This window comes from Ipomoea nil, unplaced genomic scaffold (assembly GCF_001879475.1).
Source record: "Ipomoea nil cultivar Tokyo-kokei standard unplaced genomic scaffold, Asagao_1.1 scaffold2826, whole genome shotgun sequence".
Lineage (NCBI taxonomy): Eukaryota > Viridiplantae > Streptophyta > Magnoliopsida > Solanales > Convolvulaceae > Ipomoea > Ipomoea nil.
In genome coordinates this window covers 4,047,096-4,070,877 of record NW_017619254.1, presented here as the reverse complement: position 1 = coordinate 4,070,877, position 23,782 = coordinate 4,047,096, and the positions used below count along the sequence as shown (strand labels likewise).

Genomic DNA, 23,782 nt, shown 5'->3' with positions numbered 1-23,782 from the left:
ATGTACTTTTTGTTATGATCCACATAACACTATGTAGACCATGATGGTACACAATAATTTGCCAAACTTGACAAGGTAGATTCAGGTCCATAGAATAATTTGCCGTTATTTTTTTATTTTTTTATTTTGAAAGGATTTGCCGTTGTTTTAATCACCCACTTTTTTCTTCTAAAAGATGCCAAAGCTCGCATCGTAATGGGCTTAAAGCAAGATGTATTATCAAATAAAGCAACAATTAAAAGAAGTGAGCAAATCATTATCAAATCATATCTTGTTGGGTGAGAGGATGCTCTTTAAAGAATACACATTATTACTTACAAATTAGGAGAATACCCTCTCCAATCTTTTTTACCATTTTGGGTTATATACTTATATGTGAATTAAAAGATTTCTTGGTGTAAATTGAGTAATATCAATTCAAGAGAATGATATAATTAAAACATCTCTATTTGTGTTTTCTTGCGGACAAATCAATAATTACAACTTCTAATCTTAACTTTAGGACATCTCATCTTATTTTTAACTTAAGGTGAGGTTGATTTCATTTTATAAAATGTTAATAAATAAAAAAGTGTTTAATTATCAATAGAGTAAATTTAAATGAAAAAAAAAAAAGAAAAAGAAAAAGAAAAGAGACATGTTTCTTTCTATAGTGAATTCATTCCCAAATAGAGTCCAAAAAGAGTTAGGTAAAGAGGCAAAGAAATGTGAGGTTTGAAACAAGAAGCTGGCACTGCACTGCACTCCTGACACAACCAACGGCTAGTTTTCAGTTTTGAAGATGATTGTCCAACGGTCAGCAGCAGCGGGTTTTAAATGTCGGCAAATTTGACCCCTCTCTTTCAATTTATTACTCCACTATTTTTATTGCACTTATTGTATACATGGTAGAATGGTATCCACAATTTATATCATGAACTAGAGTCTACATAGTATTATGAATTCTGAATTAAAACGAAGTATATCATTTCATAACACAGTACACAAAAAAATAACAACACAAGACACATACATATGCTATTTATTTATTTTTCAAATATAATTTAGGTACATAATTTGTGTTTATAGACACAGAAATTCATAACATAAGACACAATTATTAGTTTGTTTCATGTACAGAATTTCATACTCATAAGGTACATAATTTCATAACATAATAACTCACAACAAAAGGCACATACACAATCACTCTGAACCTTAGTCCATGGTATAAGGATTGAATTGCATCGATGATTTTTTTGAAGAAATTGTATAAAAAAATTGTATAATTTCATCAAATTTTTTTTTTTATATATATACTACATTGGTATTTATATTTCATAAAATACAAGTAGTCGAGTCTTTGTTGGAACATCTCTCTTTAGACTCCCACAAAATCATTATATGCAAGATCATAAATTTTGCTCCCCTTCAAGATTTTTGAATTTTTTTTTTTACTGATTTATTGGCATTATGAAACAATTAAAAAAATTGTGAGAATTCAAAATTAATATTTAATACATTAAATGTTTTTTTTTTTTTGAATATTATTGACTCTATTACAATGTAATATATGTTCAAAGTATATACCGCTCGACCACAAGGCCTTTGACAACACATGAAATGTTAAAACACTTAGCATGGGGACTTTTTTTTTTTTTTGTTTTTCTAATCAATAATTGTATAACCACTCATTTGAAATGATAACCAAGATGTCATCGTAGTTGGCGCATGATATTAAATAAATACTCTCTTTGTCCCTAAATTTTATTTTATTTTATTTTTTTTACTATGCAGTATATTAGAATGTTCCAAAAAATTGTTCAATTTATATAAATACAATCTGAGCACATATAAAGAAAAAAAATTATATTGCAGTTATTACAGATTTACAGTAATAAAAATTTTAGTCAATACATTAAATATGATTTTTTTAAAGCATTAAATATGATTTTCTAAATCTATATATTCTATTGAATGAGAGAATACTTTCAAGATTAAGAAAATATAGACTCTATATAAATTTTTCTTGGAATTCACCGAATCAAAATTTACACAATCAATGTTGAATCATCCAACCTAATAATTAGGTTGTCTCAACAACTTCACAATATATATATATATATATATATATATATATATATATATATATATATATATATATATATATATATATATATATATATATTTATTTATTTAAAGTATTTGGGAGAATGTAAATCACGGTGACTCGATGGCTCAGTAGACATAGCCAAATGTCGGTGTGCAGATCTGCCTACTTTGGGCATAATTCCATGTCGAGGTTTGAATTTTGATTTCTTCTCCCGAATACTGCCTATTAAACCAGTGAGCTAAGCCCGTGTGGACCAATTCTTGATAAAAATTTGTTGAAACAACATAGGAAAAAAATTTAAAATTAGCAAATCTTTAGCATGGCAAAGGAAATAACTCAACACTAATCAATTGATTTACTCTAATATACATAAATCACCCAAACATTTCATTTGTCCAACTCTTAATATTCTACTCTCGATATACATAACTGCATTTCATTATCGATCTCACTCTCGTTTGCACATCTCCGTTATATTCATCATAAGGTTTCAAGACATGTGGGACATGTCACCTCTATTTTTCCACTAAATTAAAGTCACTTATTATCGTAAATAGAAATTCTTTCACCCATTTAAAGCTTTAGAAGATTGCCCAAACCTCCACTTAAATCACAAATTGAGACATCACCTAAATCTTATATTGCGTAAATTTCTACAACATTCAATACATATACATAGACATATATAATTTCTACTACGACTCTCAATATTTTAATTACATCATATTAATGATGTATTACATAACTGTACAATAATATTTAAATTAATAATCAATTATACTTAAACATTTCATATTACAATATAAACATACAATGGAGTAACATCTGTCTAGTTTTATATCTTTAACACATTTAATGAAATTTAACTTAAATTATTTATAATTTAATTATTTTTATACGAGGCTAAAACTTGTATATTTAAAAATCACATTAAAATATTACTAAATATTAAAAGTCAAATTTTAAAAAGGCCATAAATTTGATTTGATTAATGAGTTGTAAATTAGGAAATATTAACTAACCTTATAAGGCGCAATACAGGATGTGTACCAAACAAGTTGTCATCAACTTTCACTGATCCTCTCCCTATAAACATAATAATGTGATTTGCAAGTAAAATATCAATTTTGTTTGGTCGTGACTTGTAAGTTTACTCGAAGAGAAAGGGCAAATTTGTAATTCAGGTAAGGGTGGGGGTGGGGGGGGAGCGTACCCGTATCTCCATTGTTGCTGATCGAGTCTATTGCTACGTCATATAAAGAAGAGTAATTGAAGTCTTTCTTGCCTCTGTGTTCACAACTGCACTGAAATATGTGCATGTATTTGTCTCTGCTTCTTCGCTAATCAGTGATTTATTGGGAATTAGGGTGCTCAGATTCTCAGAATTAGGCTGAGATTAAGCGAGAAACGCATAATCGAAGCAAATAGGTGTGATTTTTATAGTCTGGGTCTGCATTTTTCTTCCATTCTTGAAAATTCTGTGTTGCCTGTAAGCTCTTGGTAATCAATGCCCACTTTCACTTTCGTTACCATTTTTCTGGTCTTAATTTTTATTTTTATTTTTTGTTGAGGTTATTGGTCAATTGATTCTTCTGTTGCTGAATGTGAGTGGAGATTTTGTGATAATGGGTCTGAGGATGAGGATGAGTTGGTGTTCTCTTTTGATGTATATCTGAAAGGTTCTTTTTTATTCATGTAAAGTTCATTCTTTTGAGTATAGGTGTATAGAGTTGTGGGATTTTGTGTTGCCGGAATACTAGGATCTTTACTTGAGAGAGGATAGGATTTATCTTGTGCTTTGATTCCTTGCTTACCTTTTCAAACACTGAAATGATTTCTGGTTGAAAGGCTACTGAGAGTATCTATCAAGCTTTAAGTCTTTCAAGTTTTTGTTTGAATATTTTCCCAATTTTGTTGTGATAGGTACAGTTGCATCTAGTCTTTAAATTTCAAAGTGTTGAGTGGCCAGTATTAGCTTCTTCAAGAGGAGTTCTGTATCATCATTTTCCTTTTTTCTCCTGTTTCCTCTTCCCTTCTAGAATTTCAGGTTGTCTCTTCATTTTGTTTACTTCCATTTGCAGAGACATTGGGTCAAATGATTCTTTTGAGGTTACAAGAATTCAAGTTTCACAAAATTGACATTTTAGAGGAAATGATATATCCCAGTAGAAGAGTTACCAAGTTCATATTTATGTTTATTGATTGAGTACTGGTGTCAAGCATATTGTCTGATTTAGATTATGAGCCCTCTTCAATGATAAACTGTTTATGCTTCTTATATGTGCACTTTGATGTATGATCAGTTGTGCAATTGCTATTAAGAAACAAGGGTGTTTCTCTGTATTATGTTGTGTCAAGCATATGGTTTGTGCACTTAGATGTATGATAGATTAATTGGACAATTATCTCTATGTATTAGTTTATGCCCTGATTGCTAATATTGACAATGGTTGGGGTATCTTTCCTGTTTTTGATATAGGAGGTTTAAGTGGGTATCTTGTAAGTACGATCTTCAACTTATAATCTCCAAATAATGTCGTTGGAGAAGTTTACTACCCCCAGTAGATACATTCACATAGTGTTGCAATCATGCCCCAATTGCTTATTTGCCATCTGATATCTTTTCTGAACTGGCCTGTGTTGAGTGCTTATCTCGTTCTTGCTATGGTTAATTCAACCGAAGTCAATTTTTTTTTTTTTGGGGTGACTGGGGAAACCCGCAGCCAACCCGAGGGTGTGCACTGGGTAAACCCCTCTTTGTGACCTAGCCGGCAAAGGATCACAAGGAGGTAAACAAGTTGAGGTTGCCCATAGCTGACTGGCTCAAACTAAGAGGGCTGGGATTCGAACTCGTGGCCTTGTGGTTACAAGTTTGTATCCTTAGTCATCTTGGCTGGGGTTACCCCAACCGAAGTCAAAAATTTTGCTAGACTATGAAGTGTCTACTTTTGACCCAACTTTGAGAAGTGTTTTCTGATTTTCTGCAGTTTCGACCCTCAAAGTTGATTGTCTTTGTCATCTAATTACCGGTTGGCACGCCTTTGCCTAACTGCCTCATTTGTTCCTTGCAGAGACATTACCATTTGCACCCCGGACTATTTTTATTCATCTGAATGGTAATTTTCTAGCACTCCATTTTCTTTTTCGCAGTTTAGGTTTCGTGATATTTTAAGGGAATGACCTTTTCTATTATATCAATGTCCATAGTGTTTCTTTCATTCATCAATTACATATAACATATTCTATAAATGGCACTTGAGAAGATATTTAATTAATTGCATACTATTACTAATTGGTAAACCAGTATCCAGATGTTAATTTTGATATTTTCGGATAGTGAGATAAGCCTATGAAAGATCTCCACTATTTAGCTCATCTTTGCTTTCATTAATTGCATTACTAATTTGATTAACATGCCTCTGTTTATCGGGTTGTTTATGTAGGCAACCAATGAGAATCTCCCGCCGAATGTGATAAAACAATTAGCAAAGGAATTGAAGAATCTTGATGAAACTCCTCCTGAAGGCATTAAAGTCGGTGTAAATGATGATGATTTTTCAATTATATATGCTGATATAGAAGGGCCAGGTATACTTTCCCCGCAATTAAAAGTGTCATTCTTTAGGAAATCTTTTTCTTACTTTTTACCTATTTTGCAGCCGGAACTCCCTATGAGAACGGTATCTTCCGCATGAAGTTGATATTATCCCATGATTTCCCTCATTCGCCTCCTAAAGGTTTGTCTCTCAAATTCATTGAAAAGTTATAGAACTGCTCTCGTTTCTATTACGTCGTAGTAGTTTAAACATAGTTTGGCGTGTATCTTTCATTTTATTTATTTATTTCTAGATAAGTGTGACTTGTCACTTTCACTATCATGTACACCATATGCACTTGGCGATGTTATTACTTGAGCATATGAACAGTTTCCCTTTTCCTTGGACATCAAGAAACGTGATTGAGAGTGGCAAACATTTACATGTATACAACTTGGAAAATTTTCAAAATATCTTCACCTTTTACATATACATTTTGTTTTCTTTGCTTTCTCTTTAGGTTATTTCCTGACCAAAATTTTTCATCCGAATATCGCAACCAATGGTGAAATTTGTGTAAATGCACTGAAAAGGGATTGGAGTCCAAGTCTTGGGTTAAGACATGTGCTAATGGTAAGTTCGGTTCTCTATTAATTTTCAATCACGTTGGGACCACTTTGAGTCTTGGTGTTCCTCCTCAAGTATATTGATTTGTATGGAGTGCACTTTATCCCCGACGTTTTGTTTAGTTTGTATTTTCCCCCTTTACTAATCTGTTATGTGTCTGGTCATAACGGGTAACAGGTGGTTAGATGCTTATTGATAGAACCATTTCCGGAATCAGCTTTAAATGAGCAAGCCGGGAAGATGCTCCTAGATAACTATGATGAGTATGCTAAACATGCAAGGTCAGTATTGCCCCATCGTTTCATCGCCTTTTGTTTCTACGATTCTACTACCTATTTAGTTTTCATACGTTAATTATATAAATCAAACCACGAAGAACAAAAGCCACACAGCGATAGTCTGTCTTTGTTTTCTGATATTTCCTAACTTGTCTACTCTCGATTCTCACTTTCAGGCTTTATACTGGAATTCATGCTTTAAAATCAAAGCCCAAGGTTAAAGCGGGGACTATTTCTGAGTCGACTGCTGCCCTGAATGTTGATCAAACCAACGCCTCAATATACGTTGATGACCCGAAGAACGCAGGATCAGGGAATCCTCCCCAACAGCCATCGCTTCTAGCCGCTTCATTAATCAATACGAAAGGCGGGAATGGTCTGGATCAGTCAGCCATGCCTAGCGGGACCACAGCAGAGGCTGCAATCAATAGCGGGTCAGCAGTGGCTACAGGTGCACAGAGGAAGGAAGCTTGGTTGGCAAGAGTTCATGCTGACAAAAAGAAAATAGATGCAAGAAAGAAAAGCTTGAAGAGATTATAATTTGTTCAAATGGAGCTTGTGACTTTTTTCTTTTTGTTGGATAGCTTTGGTAAAAAAAGAGACAAGAAAGAAGATCAAAAGACAGTTGACTTCGCTTTTATGTGCTAATTTTATGGTATTCTTATTTGGGTTTTTGCTGAAGCATAGCAATTATTCTTAACCATTGATTTAATCTTTCCTAAATCTAACACTTAGGAGCCAACTGAGCTACCCGTGTGGGGCACCTTTATTTTAATCTAAAGATGCTCGTAGAATGACAGCTCAGTTGGCTCTTGGTGTTAGATTGTAGAAAAGAGCTACCCGTGTGAGGCACCTTTATTTTAATCTAAAGATGCTCGTAGAATGACAGCTCAGTTGGCTCTTGGTGTTAGATTGTAGAAAAGATTAAATCAAAAGTAAATCAACTGAGCTGTTCGTGTGGGACACCTTTGCTTCTATCCTCGAGCGCCTTAGACCCTTCCTATTTGAGCCAACCCCTTTCGGTTATTCTAATAACATTTGATTTATCTCTTTATTTTTGTTTTTTGTTTTTGTAATTTGTGGGTAAGTTTCAGGTTCCAAAATTTGGTTTGTCAATCATGGTACGTGCGATCTATTCCACTAAGGAAACAGTGTTAGGCTGGCATGTCCCTACTGCTCACTATACCCAACTCATCACCCCCTACACTAAAATGCAATACACATCCTTCCATCCATCTAACATGCCTTTTTTTAACCAACTTAGCTACCAACTATCATGTAGTGTGATGGCATTCCGGTTACATTCCAAATGGATAGTCATAGGTTTGAACCCGTGGGGCGAATACTACTTTGTAAAAAATTATGAGTATGTCAAAAAAAAAAAAAAAAAAAAAAAAAAAAACCAACTTGGTTGGCAATTCTTGTCCCTTAAGAGAGGTTGGGAGTTTGAACCCCTTCTTGTTTAGAAAAACCAATCTGGCCAGCACTTTGCCTCTTAATTAGGCCGGCCTGATGCAAACGGAAATTAGTCTGGCCAGCACATGCTTTTTTTCTTTTCTTTTCCTTATATCAATATTTTTCATTCATATTTAGTATTTGCTTTGAATGGAAAATCAACTTCATTGCATTTTCACATTTTCTTTCTCTCATTAAGTACATAATGAGTGGGTTATATTAGATGCACACAATTTATACATCTTGACTGTGACGATGTAAACTTGTGTGCAAATATTATTTTTGATACAGATATATACCAAACTTTTCTAATTGTGTCTGCTAAAGCAATGAAAATGAAGCCTACAAATACGGTGTGTTGCTATCTAATCAACACAAAATTAGACCAGTATTTGTCCAGTTCCATGGCTCATTTCAATTCAAGGGACGCTTTCAGCAATGCCCTGCAAAATAATTCACTGACTATAGAAATGTGTGATATATGGGTTGAGACAACATTGTTTTCAACTGTAATAGAAAACGATATGTATCTGCAGATCATAAATTGCGCCCTACATAATCACTTTGGACAACTATCAACGTAAACCATCCATCAATTCCAATTGAGAACATTATATTTAGACAATAAATAAGTTCAGATACAAGAGTCAGAAGACGCATCGTCAAAGGAGGATGAAAAGTTCTTGCCACCCTTTGCCGTAGAGAAATACGTTGATTCAAGGTCCAACTCCAACCCACAAACCATTCAAAACAAAACAGAAAAAGAAAGACTCCAAGTGCACTATATTAGCTGAACCGTCGTCCATCAAGTTTTAGGTCTTCTTTGCAGATTTCAGCGTGGTAAAAATAGAAAGATTTAAGGGAGATGGGGAATCACTTGGCCATCATAACCTTAACGAACTCCTCGTAGTTTATTTGCCCATCACCATCAACGTCAGCCTCCCGAATCATCTCATCAACTTCTTCATCGGTCAGCTTCTCCCCAAGGTTTGTCATCACGTGGCGAAGCTCAGCGGCAGAGATGAAACCGTTCTGGTCCTTGTCAAAAACTCTGAATGCTTCTTTCAGCTCCTCCTCGGAATCAGTATCCTTCATCTTCCTGGCCATGAGATTTAAAAACTCTGGGAAGTCAATAGTTCCATTGCCATCAGCATCAACTTCATTTATCATGTCCTGGAGCTCAGCTTCAGTAGGATTCTGCCCTAATGACCTCATTACAGTCCCAAGCTCCTTGGTAGTGATGCAACCTATAAAATATCATGACTTTAACCTACTACACAGCCACCCATATCGCAGCTTTAAGCACAAATGTAAAATAATATAGTGCACAGTGAAATAACACAAAATCACTCATTACAGTAAGACAAAAGAAAAAACCAGAAAGTATAACTGCAGTCCAATAATAATAACATTGCTCATGACAGGAAGACAAAAGATATACTGCAGTCCAATAATAATGACATTGCTCATTTCAAACCCATATTTTATAATGATATTGGGTAGTTTCACTGAGTAATTATGTTTAGAGACAACAACAATTGTTACACACTTAAACATCTGCAAATTATTCAAAAAGTATATTCTAAACTTTCCTGGGAAAGATGTGAATGACATGAATTTGGTGCTGTATGTATATCTCTGCCAAAATGGTGTCAGAAAATGAGCATATGACAAAGTCATTGCATTGGCAATTATTCATTTCTACAAATTTCCAAAACACATAAGACAAGAACTTTCAAAAGCAAAGAGTACTATTTTAACTGTAACCAAAATGTGAAAGACATAATTGGGAAATGTGTCAGCATCATTCATTGAGAAGCATTTAGGAAATCAGAATTGTGCTTTTACCTTTGCTCCTATTCTTTCTTACTATATAGGTTTCTTTCTTGCAGTAGAGTTTTATTAAATTAGAATTAGGATTTTCTTTCTTAAATTAGATTAGAATACTAGATTAAGAATTAAGATATGAATATTTTCACCAATATAACTTTAGAGAAAGCTGCAAATCCTGAAGGCTTTGAGAGATTTTTTTGGTAAGTTTGAAATTTTTAAAAAACTCCTGATGTGAAATTTCAAAATTAGCTCGTGTACATGCATAATAGGGGAATGAGAAGACAAGGAGTAAGGATAATACCAGAAAATAGTTTACACTATTCACAAACCTTTGAAATTTCTCTGCTATCCGAATATGTGTACAAAATATTCCAAATTCCGGAATCGAATTAAAAATTTGTGATGAAAAAACAGAAACCATAAACTTGCAAAAGCCTCCATAAAATCGTTGATCCAGTAACGGCAGTAAGAATACAGCGTGAGCATAGGATTACAACGACAAATTATTGGAGAAGGAAATGAGCTCCACCGGAGCTCTATCTCCATCATCCTATACAGCGCCTCAAATCAATTTTTCCAAAAACATACACTACCAGCGCGACAAATTCAAATAATCGACGCATATTTGTAAGATGGAAAGGTGAAAATAAAGCAGATCTGCGCGTACAAATGCATAGAGAAACATATACATATAGAGCGTAGAAATTGAAAAAGAAAAATAGAGCGAGTGAGAAGAAGCAAACCGTCGCCGTCCTTGTCGAAGAGACTGAAGGCCTCCTTGAACTCAGAGATCTGATCGTCAGTGAGCTGATCCGCCATTTCTGGTACTCGTTAGCTCTACGAAAAAACTGAAAGAGGAAGTCGAGCGAGAGAGAGGAGGAGAGGAATATAGATAGAGAGAGAGAAACGGTTATGGAAGTGGGAGATTGATCAGTTTTGTGTCGCCTCTTGGATTTTGGACAGAGGAGAGGTACAGAGCATTTGGAAAATTTCACGGCTCGTAATATTAGCCGTCGACTTCACTATTTTTTTGCTTCCGCCTTTCCTGCTTTGCCCCTCTCTTTTTTATACTTGTTAAGTTTTATTACATACATGAATCAAAAGTTTTAACATATTTAAACTAATTGATTCATACAAAAAAAAAAAATTTACTTTTAGTGGTTTTTTATATTTTTCTTTGTCCCTAATATTATTGTGTTATTATTATGTCTTCCGTCAATAAAATTGTTTAAATGACTTTAAATATAAGAGTGTCTTTTGCCAAGCACCTTGTACTCAGATGATATGTAATGACATTTTCTATGTGAAAGGTCATGAGATCGAGTCTCAGCCGTTCTTGACTCGTGCTTCATTAGGTTGAGAAAGTATGTACTACTTTTTCACTTTAAAAAAAAAAAAAAAAAAAAAAAAAACTCATTTTTACATCATATTAGAATATAATAACAAATAGTAAATTCCACTTTTAGTCATCAACTGTTATGATATTGTCACATTTAATCTTACTATTTTAATTTTGTCACATTACATCAATGATTTTCATTTGATTGCCACCATTGGTCCTCCATTAAAATTTTCATTAATTTTCGTTAACAATAATGAATAACTTGTCTCAAATACAGATCAAAATCTATTTTTTTATTAGACTTCCTTCATCTCTCATAGCACAGAGGAGTTCTGACAAATATTTTATAGTATATTTGTAAAACAATCAAATTCAATATAAACTAATCATATGAAATTACATCAATTTTTTTTTAAACGATAATAGTTTTATTAAATTAATTAATGTAACGAAACTGGCAAAAAAGGTGTATAATTTGTACCATTTTCAACACAAAATTAAAGATGGATGATGGATGTGGATGTGACCCACCTTGGATGGAAATGAGGTCCTTTATTGAATTCTCAGTCTCACGGCCTCCATTTGCGACCACCGCTGTCTTTTAATTAAATACGGAGTATGTACTCAAAAAATACGGAGTATATAATTATTAAATGGGGTTAATGCTATTTTTAGTCTCTTGAATATAATAATTTTATCATTTTTAGGCATCAACTTTAAAATCAATTTTAATTTTTCAATTATTATTATTATTATTTTACTTTTGGTCATATAATAAATTTTCTTGTCAAATAATCGTTTGTCTAAATGATATACTAATTTATTTAAAGGAAAGGGAATACTTAGTTTTTGTGGAGTTTTGTTGGAGATGTTTTCTGATTGATAATGTCTGGGACTTTAATGCTGGTAGAATACTATGTTTATAAGAAGGACAAGTCTCATGTCACAAATAGGTTGAGATGAAAATATAATACTTGATGAAGAGTTAATAATTAATTTTCAAAATAGTCTTCCAACTATGGTATTTTCTCAAATTGATTTCTTGACTTTTACTTGTACCTAAAGTGATCTTCCGACTATTGAATTTTAAGCTAAAATAGTCTTCCATTAGTTTTGGTGTTAAGTGAGTGTTAAAATAAACGACGTTCAGTGTATACATATCACATATGGATGCATGGGGTAGTTTAGTTAGAAAGAGTGACACCTTTGTAATATTAAGAGAGAAAGAAAGAGTTAACCCAGGATTTGGTTCCAAATTATCAATAACAATTAGATAACTTAAGTGAATTACGACATAAAGTCTTTGGGCTGTTTGGTAAATAGCTATTAGTTGATTACGTTACTGACTTGACTAGTGGATAGCATTAGCGGATGATTATATGTAAAATGACTTTCTCAAAAAGTTAATCGAAAAATTGCTTTGAGTGGCTTTTTGCATTTCAATGTTTTAGAGCACTAAGCTGTAAAAAAAAAACAAAAAAAAAAACAAAAAAACAAAAAAACAAAAAACTAATTAATTAAACATGAACTATTTAATCAATACCAAAATAAATTGATGAACTAACTATGTTACTCCGTATTAAACAGGACAATATAAGGAGGCCAGATAAATTCAGCCGAGAATTGAATTTTTTGAATGATTGTGAACAGTCTAGTGAGTGAGAACACTCAATGACTATTATTAATACCATCCACATCTGAGCAGTAGGGGCATAATAACTTAGGGTGTGTTTGGTTCGCACATAGGAATCGGAATCGGAATGGGTATCAAATACTTGATAATGGTAATGGGTTTTGGTGAAAGTATTTAACATGTTTGGTAGTAGGGTGGAATGTGAATGATTACTAATAATAGTGCTTGAGAATAAATAAGGGAATGAAATCCTTATTTTATTTGGGTATGAATTTTTCAATTGATGGGGTATTCGAAACTCATAGTAGTGTTCTAAAAACCTATCAACCAAACAACAACAATCACTTTCATACCCATTCCTATGTACAAAACCCACCAACCAAACACATCCTTAGTGATTTATGCAAGTCATAAAAGTACCAAGATGACTGTGCAAGATTTATAGAACTCGTAAAAGTACCCCAACATTCCTGGTGGGTCTAATAATGTGTCCATTTTTACTGTCTAACTTTTGATAACGTCTAAAGTTATATGCATGTGACATTTACTGCTTTTTTTTTTTTTTTTTTTGGGGGGGGGGGGGGGGGGGGGTCAATATGTAGCTTTGAGATTTGACAATAATCATCAGCTGGAAGGTTCAGAGTTAATGGGACTGGCAAGCTATGATACAAACTGCTCAATAAAAATAAAGACTCTTTGGTGAATAGACTTAGGCCACTGTTCCTGAAGATTAGATGCCATTATTCAAAGGTCCTAAGAGCATTTGTTAAAGTTAAATGAAGATTTGTCTGTTGACTGTTAGGCTCTAAGAGCATTTCTATCAGTGATTTTTAATGAAATTTTTGAAAAAACAAAGATGATGTGGAAAAAAGAGAAGAATGAGAAGTTTTTGGTCTAAAAATGTGGAGCCCGCGTGAAGAAAAAGCTGAGCAATACTCGCATGTGTGGACAAACATCTTGCGCGACTGCTGGTAAACATTTTTTATTTTTTATTTTTTTGGTTGTCAAATTCTTTTTTTTTTTCCTCTTTTCTCACATTTTCTTTTTCATAATCACACCTATAAAAACTCTTCAAAAATCACAAAAGTTGAAGATGCTAAGATGCTTGTAAGTTGTAATAATTTTTTTTTTTTTTTTGTGAGTAACAAGAAAAACTCAGTCACTATTCAAGGGTGTGCAAATTGACCACCAATTGTATTTTTCTTTGAAATATTGCTCAATTGTTTTGTAATATTATTCAAAACAAAAAAAAAAACAAAAACAAAAACAAAAACAAAAACAAAACAAAACAAAATTTTCAATACTCAAACACTCACTTTACATTAAAATTAACAGTATACTGTATACAGCACCAAATCAAATCAACTTTCCTCTCAAAAATCGCCATACAAATAATTAAAAAAAAAAAATCAAATGGAAATTGGATCTTGGAAGAACTCACTCCAAAACAGCCAAACTACCCCAAGCACCATTGAACAGAACACAAAAAATCAACAAATTAAGAGACTAGCCTATATAAAATGAAAAAAAAAAAATAAAAAAAAATCAAACTTCACTCTTCCATTTACCCAGAAAGATTCATTACCATTTCTCATTCCTTATGAGAGTCACCTGGGGACTCCTCTTTCTTGGCTTTGACATCCATTGCACTTGAACTATCACCTTCAGGAGTTTCTTGATCACCCTTTTCAGCAGATGTTGTAAAGTCCGAATCTTCAGACTTATCGACTTCAAAGTTCAGCTTTTTAGTACCGCCATTGCCATCTTCTGGTAAATCATGATCTTTAACACTTGATGTACCCTTGGATGAGTCCCCTACTTCAACGTTATGTGTGGCTTCAACTAATGCATCTTGAGAACTCGAACTCGAAGACTTCATTGGTTTCTCTTCTGTTTCTTGCTTTAAGGCCGAGTCATGGGAGGGGGCTCCCACGTGCAATGACTCGAGTGCATCTGCATCCCCAACAAGAGAATCGCGAAGAATGTGTCTCTCAGCATCGCTTTCATGGAGTTGAAAATGATCTGAATTAGTATCTTCAGTGGATCTAGCTTCGAATTTGATCTCGTTCTCTATCAAACTTGAATGTTCTTGCAGTTTCACATTCTTAGAATTCTCAGATTCGCCAGAGGCCCCTATTTGATCAAATCCTGAGCCAGTATCTTGAATACTCTGCACTTCAGGTAATGGCATTCCAGAATCAGTATGAGAAGGATCAAGAAGATCGTGTTTCTCACTTTCTTTACTGTCTATTTGCCGGAAAGCAGAGTCAAGATCTTCAATGCTTTGTGCTACAACTACTGGCATTCCAGAATCTGTATCCGCTTCTTCCAACCGAACTTCTTGAGGTAACTCAGACAGCCCAGGCACCACCTCGGTCTCCAAGGAGTTCGATTTGGCTTGCTCGTAAATAGATTCTAAATCTCTCACCGAGCTTGCTTCAAGCAAAGGCATTTCAGGGTCAGAATCTTCAGCATTTGAATTTTGATTCAACTCGGACAGCTCAAGAACCAAATTGGTCTCCATGGAGTCCAATATGGCTTGCTCATAAATAGATTCTAAATCTTTCAATGAGTTTGCTTCAACTAAAGGCATTCCAGGGTCAGCATCTTCAGTATTTGAATTTTGATTCAACTCGGACGGTCCAAGCCCCACCTTGGTTTCCATGGAGCTCAATTTGGCTTGCTCATAAATAGCTTCTAAATCTTTCACCGAACTTGCTTCAACTAAAGGCAATCCTGGGCTGATATCTTCTGTGTTTGAATTTTGAAGCAACTGAACTTCTTGAGGTTCCACGGATTCTAATATGGCTTGCTCATAAATAGATTCTAAATCTTCCAGCGATTGAGCTTCAACTAGAGGCATTCCAGGGTTGGTTTCCTCGGTATTTGAATCAAGATTGACCCTGTGAGGTTCCCAATCATTGCCCGTCAGCAATGGCTCTTCTTTTGCTGATTCACGATCCCATGATTCCTGGAATTCTCTTTCGGCAAATCCAGTGCTAGATGAATCAACATCTTCCTTAAGGCTTATGCCAGGAGTTTTCTCTTCATTTTTGTATACCTGTTCATCCATAGATGCATTTAGGTTCTCAGACTGCTCGGCAAATATCTTTCCATGAACATATATGGAGTCCTCTTCAAGAAACAATGGATCAAAAGAGCCACCATTATGTACAACAGGAACACTTACTCCACTGGAATCGATGCCACTGTCAAACTCATTCAAGCTCGAAATTGATTCGTTGATGCTGAAGTCGCCAACTGCATCTAATTCAGATAGTATCCCTTCATCAATTTCCTCGATGCCATCCGTGTCTTCAACTATATATTGCACATTTTCACGAAACTCAATTGCTTCCGTGAAAAACTGGTGGCTTTTCGAGGCATCAATATGGTTCTCATTTTGCACTTCATCAACCTTGTGGAGTATCGAAGCAAATGGAGGAGATGAGGGAGCGGCAGTGATTGGTTGAGCCTCACAGTCGAGACCTCTGAATCCTAAGACATTTAATTGGCCCATGCTGCTTGCCTCTTCAACTGATTCCATCACGATAAGTGGTGGCTCCTGCTTTTATCAGAAGATAAGATAACTAGTATTTCTGTGACCAACAACAAAAGATGTGATTTTTTTTAATATGTTAAGTTGTGCTCTATGGTCTTATAATTTTTTATTCGTAAATGGTTACAGTATTTGTGTTCCAACTGTGAAAGTCCGCCTTGATAACTATGTTCCTAATAGTATATAAGGTTCTAAATGGAGTTGCCTCAACATATTTAGTTTATCAAGACTATCAATCTTAAAGTTCCCACTTCTTCATATGATGATTGGTACAAGAAAAAAATTGTAATATCTAGATTAACCGAGTTGATTATTCTAACAAATGGATTAAATAAAACGTACTGAAAAGGCAAAGAAATTCTTTGGGAACAGGCACAAGAAAATAATAAATGTCCGTTACAATTTCACTAACCTGCATTTCTGAGTGGTCTTTGCAATCCAATGGCGGCAACTCTTTGTCAGATTGAGAAAATGATTTTTCTGTAGAGCTACATTGATATTGTGGAGAAATTGGCCCCTCACTAAGAGGATCAAGATTTGATAAGTGAACGCCATTGTGCTCCAGATGAATACCCGCTACTTCCATGTCAATTTGATTATCCCCCAGCAATGGATTCTCAAAATTTGTATAAGGTTGAACAAGTGAAACCTGAACGGCAGTTGAAGAATGTTCTTCGTTTTCAAACAGATCTATACCTTGATCTAGAATATTTTGATCAGCAGAAGTGTTAACAGATGCTTTTGAGTCCAGGGAATCCTCTCTGACAACACCTTCGGTCACTACTGGAACACCAGAAAACGAGACTTCACAGTTTTCAGATGACTCCAAATTTGAAACTTCAGTATTCTTTAAAAGCATAGCATCCTCTGATATCAATTCATCTTCTTCTCCTGGTTGTGAGTTTTCGATTTCCTGGCCACTCTCCACAGCTTCCATTTCAGGAGGAGAAAGGGTTCTATCGACTAATACTGATGATAAACCCATATCAGACTCCACATGCACATCTGGAGCAACTGAGGATGAAGAAATTTCTTTGAGTGGAGTGGGACTTAAATCATAAACAGGCTCCCAGTATTGATTCTCATCTACAGAAGTGCCTCTGATATCAAAATCTGCCCCTCCTAATGAAGCCTCTCTTGAAATAACACTTTCAGAATGATCCCTTCTTTCTCCCAAACCCGATAGCCAATGGGTTTCACTCTCATCAAATATCTTTTCACCTTCTTCTGAAAGCGATGAGGAGCTTGAGTGACTACTATGCCGTTCTAAAGATTCTGGTTTTGAATGAATTTCTGTTACAGTGAGATCCAAAGCTTTGGCAACATATCCTTCCTGCATCAAACTTGGTTCCACTCTGTGATGATTTTCCTCACTCTCCCATTTCACCTCAGAAGATTGGCTTCCATGTCCGACATCCCTGGAAGTATGCTCCTCCTCCCCAGATATCAGAGCTTGATCCTCGGAGCTATGCTTGTAAATTAGGTCTTTGTTCACCAGATCTTCATCACTAAGGTTCTTGTCTTCTGTTTCTTCTTTAATGAGGCTCTTGTCTTCCAGATCAATAGCCGAGGCCACTGACTCAGTTTCAGGAATAGAACTTACTCTTGAGTCACTAAGTTCACTTGATTGTCTTTGAAACCGTGAGTAGCTTGATCCTTCTGAATCCATTTCTTCTGGAACAAAATAAGGTCTCAAGAGGATATCCTTTTTCTCATGCCGACTTGGACCAAATAATGATGGGCGTACATTAAAACTTTCATGGCGTCTGAAGAATGACTCTTTGGGAAACGTCTTGAACTCTTGTTGGAAACTGTCTTCCTTAAGATCGGGCTTCTCTTCACTTGAGTCATAAGGAAGATCGAAAGGGTTTCTCCTAGGTTGTAAAATGGATGGAGCAGAGCCAGGAATTGGTGGCAGTCCAGGAAGATCACCAGGAAGATCAAAAGGATTATTCCGTGCAGTTGAAATGGGAGCAATATTGAATGGAAGATCGAAACTTTCTAAATCAATCAAATTCCTTTCAACCATTGTCCTCATGCTCTTCCGAGCTCTTCTCCTGGCAATGAGGCTTTCCAACCGTTGGTTCCTTTCAAGCTCCGAGCTTCCCAGGTCCATGAGATTCTTCTGGTCCTCCTCTGTCCATTTAATTGCAGATTCTGTTCGTTCTTGTTTGTCTTTAGTTGTTTCTTTCTCATCACCTGCAGCTTCTACTTCTTGGTTTTCAGTCCCATCATCAGACTCCTGATCACTTTCACAAGATTTTGAACGCTCTGAAGCAGCATCAGAACCATCATGCAACAGATTAATCGGTTGTGGAGTGTCTTCATCTAAAAGAGGGTGAAGCTCATCAAGCATCGGGATAATGTCAGCCATTGAAGCATCTGGGGAGGAGCTCTCTGCTCTATCTGAACCTGAATCCAAACTCTCATCATCATCTTCTTCCTCCTCCTCCTCCTCCTCTTGTTTCAATGGCGAACCAGGAGGAGAATCAACATTCACCATTTTAGAGTCGAAGGAATCCACAGACTTATCATTATCAAATTCAAGATTTTCATCATCCAAGTTAAGAATTGGAGAGTACTGGCGATCTAAAATCTCCCTATCTATAACAGGAGAACCAATATTCACCGTCCTAGAGTCAAAGGAATCAACAGATTTTGCATTATCAAATTCAAGATTCTCATCATCCACATTAGGAAGTGGAGAGTACTGATGATCTAAAGTTTCCCCATCATCAAGCCTCTCCTCAATCTTTTCATTCTTCTGCTCAGATCCCAAATCGTACAACTCTCTTCCTCCTTCCAAAAACATCCTACTCTCCAATTCAATTTCCCGAGATTTGTTTCCAAGAAGTGGTGCATCATCACCAAAACTATCACCCCTTTCAACCTCGCAAAGTTTATTAACACCCAAACCCAGCTCCTCAATCAACTGATCCACCGTATCCGTCTCTTTGGTGGTGTATCTATCCACAGAATAGCTCTCATCATCCTTCTCAACCACAGTAGCATCTAGCAAAACCCCAGTTTTCAGAGGCACTACTATATCATGAACTGTTTTCTCTTCCCTTTCAATCTCAGGTATGTTTGGTTGGCCAAAACTTAATAAAGTGCCAAGGAGAACAGCAGTGCATACAAGAACAGGAGATAGAGACAACAATACAGAAAACACAAAAGGAAATGATCTGTACAGTAATGCCAAAAAACAAAGCAAACCCACTAGGATTGGATGATTGCAAACAAATTTATAACATGCCCTAGTTGAAAAGATCAAAACTTTCCTCATTTGAACTCCAATATCTTGCAGTTGAACACCCATTTCTTCTTCTTCTTCTTATCCCCCCTTTCTAGCTTTATCGCAACTTTACTTCTCAAAAATCTGAAAAAAGGGGGTGGGGGTACAAATCAAGAAACAACCCAGTCTATGTTAGATCAAGTCAAACAAGAAAACAGGCAAAAACACCAAGAAATTAATTGAATGACATGATAGATGATCAGGCAGTACCTGAAAAATCTCAAACTGAACAGACAAACTATCTCACCATCAAACAAACAAACAAAAAAAGACTTTCAAGCCAAAGCAGAATAGCAGCTCAGTATGAAGAAAAATTCTTCACCTCTGCAAAGGGTTAAAGCTATGGGTATTTCTATGTTCTGGTTCAATGCTTTGAGTGTTGAATTGTGTAAATGACTTCAGATTGAAGAGGGAATCAATGAAAGAGAGAGAGGTGAGGAAGGAAAGAAAATGAAAAAAAGAAAAAGTTGGACCCTTTTCTTTCTTTTTCACCCAGTCCCTTTCCTTTTTGCCACTCTATGCTGTGTATCTTCAGAAGGGCTATAGCTTGATCGAGTCCATTTCACACCAAGAATGTTTGTGATCCATTAGATTAAAGACAGCTGACACACAAAAACTGATGCATTCCTTGATAGAATGTGGTGCATTTATTAGTATAGTAATTAATTCTCTTCTTATCAGACAGCTTTGTTTACCTGGACTAGGGAATCTGGGATTCTGGGCCATCTTATGCAATTCACTTTTCATAAATTACAAAACTTAATCACAAAGAATTAACTTTGAATCTAACATATAAAGTGTATTGTGTTATTTCATTCTTTATTTTATTGTTCTCCATGGTAAAAAGTTTGTAAAGTTTCTGTCTTGATTACAATGAATTACTTTTTTTTTTTTTTAATTACACACATATTAATTTTTCTATAATAATAATCTCTAACTTAATTGATTATGATGAAGTCGTAAATGACTAAAATGAATATAAATGATAGATTTTTGTTACAATATACGATGAATTGGTGACTGCTTAAGCAATTCATATATGGGTAAAAATAAAGCTATTTTTATATAAATTTTATGGAATAAATTAAATAGTTTCATGTGATTAAAAATAAAAACTTACATGAGTGAAGATAATAATGTCCACTCCATCATTTTCCCAAGTAAATAAATTTTTGATATTTTTAAGCATTGTTGGAAATAGTTTACTTTTAGAGTTTATAATTTATTTTAAATTATAAATAATATATAAATTTTATTTGGTAAAATTTTTCAGCTTAAAAGAAGCTATAATTTGAGTATATTCTCAATCACTATAAAACATAACTTTTGTCTTTTAACACTGAAAAATTTTCTTAACGGCTAATTTCTCCAAACAATTATACCTTCAATTAACTAGGTTAACAACTTTTAACTTTCAACTAGTAACTATTATTTTATTTTTTTTTTAGCTTTCACATACATTTTAACTTTCAACAAACTTTTAATCTTTACATTTCGAACAAAGCCTTAAACGAAATACAACTAGCCATTCCATGACTATAACTAAAATTATATTAGAATCTCAAAAATATAAATTTACAAATTTAATCAAAGTTAGGTTACAAATACAAAAAGGCAGGTAAAATGAGATTGTAAACTGTAGAACCATATACTGATATACATATATAGAAACTTCTAGCATACTAATGATAGTACATAGTATAATTATGTATGGTATGCATGTTGCATTGAGTATTATTAATACCAATGTTAATAGTACAGGACTACATGGTATGTATGTAACTATGTTTCATTAATTATATTTTTTTTTCTTTCACTTCTTTAATTTGCAAGCCTTGCAAACACTAATATTTTTTGTCAGTTTTGTAAAATTTAAAGGGAAAATTGTCAAATAGATCATTGAACTTTACTTAAAAATTCAATTTGGCCATTGAACTTTACAAAAATTCAATTAAACACTCGAACTTGCACGCACACACCAATCGATAAATCAATAATTTGTGAAAAAATGTTTTAAGTTATTATATCAGTATAAACTTAAAATCTTCTTAATTCATTTTTGGGTTGCACCACGTATAAAATGACCAACACCATTGTTGAAAAATGTGAGAACTAATAGTAGCATGAGAACATGCAAACTAAATCATTTAAAATGATCAAAACCTTAAAATTAAGGAAAAATATCAAATATGGTGACATTTATGTAATTATAGTGGTGCATTTGAAAACAATTGATTATACATTTACAAATAATTGACAATACATTTAGTTATCTGTGTATGTGTGTGTGTGTGTGTGTATGAGGTTGTAAAATTGTAGATGATTTTGAAAAATAAATCTGAAATGGGTTGTGGCATGGTGGGAAAGAATGGGGGGCATGATTACTTTCTTGGATCTGAAGAGCTTAATTAATCCCAGCTTTTGCTTTTTGATGAGTTTTGAGTTTGGTTCATGGCTGGCATATGCCATATGGCATATGGGCATGACAGGACCACAGTACACTCTTTTCAATTGAAAAATGCTATGTGTAATCTCATTTTATACTCATAATTTGTATTTTGACACACAAAATTTTAATGTAAATATTTGTATTGAGATCCACATAAAAAAAAATAACTTATCAGAATCTATCACATCAGAGAAGTTTATGTATACATGTAGTAGAACTCTTTATGATTTCGTCCTGCAGGTTAATAAAATATTAGTACTCATTTATCTATTTTTTTAAATTTGGATTTCCTTGTCAACACTCAACACTACATTTTTTATTAGTACATTATTTGTTCATACATACGGTTTCTTCTATTCTATAGTGAAATACGTCTTTGCTATTTTGATGATATGATGTTTTATCTTCTTTTTATTTTACCAGGACTATGTGGTCTAATGGTATCTGAGTTGGACTTTCATTTGGAAGATTGTGAGTTCGAGCTTCAGTGGAAGCGTTATTGACTCTTTGTGTTTCAGTAGGTTGAGAAAGTATATGAACAGATACTACAATGTAATAGAGCGAGTAGAATTCAAAAAAAATCTTCTTTTTATTTTATTTTGTTATACAATTTGAATATGTGATTTCGGTGTTAATTCTATTGGGAATGGATGTTTAATTTATAGCTTTATAGGAAAATGTAAAATAATTATAAATAAATCATGAAGGATGAGGCACATAAATTTTAACCCCACAAAAAAAAATACAATGAAAATTTAACACTTTTTTTTTTTTTTACTAATTCTATGTCACGTTGGTATATGTATAGAAATATGTATTTGGTGTGGCTAAGGAGGCCGGCATAGCATTTAAGATGATGTATTCACTTTGAGCATAATTTTCACACTGCTATTGTTGAAGTTTGTATTTTAATTTTTTTAAAAAAATTTTTATACTGAATTAGTGAGATAAGCCCGTGCAAATAAGAGACTCCCTCTGTATATAATAATATAAAATGACACTCCTCTTGTCAGCTGCACACTTGCACTTTTTTCCTACCTTCCTAGTTGTAAATTCCCTATTCAAATTTCAAAGTTTTGACTTGACCATTTTTTAGTGGGATATTGCCCCATCATACTCCCATTATTTTTTTTATCAATTCAAAAATTTAAGTTGTAAATATTTGTCGGCGAAAGAAAGTAAAAAATTATTGCATAGAATCAAATAATATAGTAGTAGACAATCTTGATGTACGGTATAATAGCAAAGTATAGTTTAGACTATTTAATAGATTTAAGCCTATAAATAATATAACATTAGTGGCTTAGTGCATTAAATAATAAATACTATGCATAGAGTACACAAATTAATGTCCGTATTTATATATGACAACTAGTATTGTCTCGTGCGATGCACGAATATATATTATAAATATTGTTATAATACTATAGTAAATTAATCATTATAAACATTAATTGTAGTTGTTTAGGACACAAGAAATTTTAGTACATTAAATCATTACATAAATTTCAAAAATATTTTAATAAACATAACTTTGTATTCAATATTATGTTTAGGACAAAAGAAATAACTTTGTATTCAATATTACACATTATTAAACACTTCATGGTACACTACGCTAGCCAATTACTAACAAAACCTAATATTTGATTTTATGTTATTTTTTAAAATATAAATTACAAT

The 23,782-nt window shown here is 33.9% G+C and overlaps 3 protein-coding genes across 11 annotated transcripts; 1 reads left to right on the top strand and 2 right to left on the bottom strand.

Moving 5' to 3' along the window:
• Positions 1 to 3,342: 3,342 nt before the first annotated feature.
• On the top strand, positions 3,343 to 7,230 carry LOC109159134 (ubiquitin-conjugating enzyme E2 22-like). Of its 3 annotated transcripts, none has more exons than XM_019307161.1 (7): positions 3,343 to 3,519; positions 5,162 to 5,208; positions 5,536 to 5,680; positions 5,752 to 5,829; positions 6,149 to 6,261; positions 6,433 to 6,536; positions 6,710 to 7,230. In XM_019307161.1, the coding sequence occupies exons 2-7, from the start codon at positions 5,206 to 5,208 to the stop codon at positions 7,071 to 7,073; spliced, it is 807 nt and encodes a 268-aa protein (XP_019162706.1). In that variant the 5' UTR covers positions 3,343 to 3,519; positions 5,162 to 5,205; the 3' UTR covers positions 7,074 to 7,230. The 3 variants fall into 3 exon arrangements, with proteins under 3 accessions (XP_019162706.1, XP_019162705.1, XP_019162707.1); XM_019307160.1 differs by lacking the exon at positions 3,343 to 3,519 and adding an exon at positions 3,543 to 3,592 and having other exon boundaries at positions 5,164 to 5,208; XM_019307162.1 differs by lacking the exon at positions 3,343 to 3,519 and adding an exon at positions 4,890 to 5,005 and having other exon boundaries at positions 5,164 to 5,208.
• A 1,335-nt stretch (positions 7,231 to 8,565) lies between these two features.
• On the bottom strand, positions 8,566 to 10,833 carry LOC109159136 (calmodulin-7). The gene is made up of 2 exons (XM_019307164.1): positions 10,565 to 10,833; positions 8,566 to 9,235 (listed from the first exon to the last, which is right to left on the bottom strand). The coding sequence occupies exons 1-2, from the start codon at positions 10,638 to 10,640 to the stop codon at positions 8,862 to 8,864; spliced, it is 450 nt and encodes a 149-aa protein (XP_019162709.1). The 5' UTR covers positions 10,641 to 10,833; the 3' UTR covers positions 8,566 to 8,861.
• A 3,244-nt stretch (positions 10,834 to 14,077) lies between these two features.
• LOC109159171 lies at positions 14,078 to 20,280 on the bottom strand. Of its 7 annotated transcripts, none has more exons than XM_019307222.1 (4): positions 19,861 to 20,280; positions 16,768 to 19,734; positions 14,934 to 16,361; positions 14,078 to 14,885 (listed from the first exon to the last, which is right to left on the bottom strand). In XM_019307222.1, exons 2-4 carry the CDS (start codon positions 19,672 to 19,674, stop codon positions 14,388 to 14,390), a joined length of 4,833 nt encoding a protein of 1,610 aa, XP_019162767.1. In that variant the 5' UTR covers positions 19,675 to 19,734; positions 19,861 to 20,280; the 3' UTR covers positions 14,078 to 14,387. The 7 variants fall into 7 exon arrangements, with proteins under 7 accessions (XP_019162767.1, XP_019162771.1, XP_019162766.1 ...); XM_019307226.1 differs by having other exon boundaries at positions 14,078 to 15,733; positions 15,872 to 16,361; XM_019307221.1 differs by having other exon boundaries at positions 14,078 to 16,361; positions 16,768 to 16,826; positions 16,866 to 19,734.
• Between the last annotated feature and the right edge of the window lie 3,502 nt (positions 20,281 to 23,782).

Excerpts from the sequence above, each read along its gene's own strand:
- LOC109159134 (XM_019307161.1), top strand. Across the intron at positions 5,681-5,751 it reads TGCTGATATAGAAGGGCCAG|CCGGAACTCCCTATGAGAAC; the intron begins GTATACTTTCCC and ends CCTATTTTGCAG. Across the intron at positions 6,262-6,432 it reads GGTTAAGACATGTGCTAATG|GTGGTTAGATGCTTATTGAT; the intron begins GTAAGTTCGGTT and ends AACGGGTAACAG.
- LOC109159136 (XM_019307164.1), bottom strand. The coding sequence starts at position 10,640 with ATGGCGGATCAGCTCACTGACGATCAGATCTCTGAGTTCAAGGAGGCC. Across the intron at positions 9,236-10,564 it reads CTTCGACAAGGACGGCGACG|GTTGCATCACTACCAAGGAG; the intron begins GTTTGCTTCTTC and ends GATATTTTATAG.
- LOC109159171 (XM_019307220.1), bottom strand. The coding sequence starts at position 19,674 with ATGGGTGTTCAACTGCAAGATATTGGAGTTCAAATGAGGAAAGTTTTG. Across the intron at positions 16,362-16,767 it reads AAGACCACTCAGAAATGCAG|GAGCCACCACTTATCGTGAT; the intron begins GTTAGTGAAATT and ends TGATAAAAGCAG.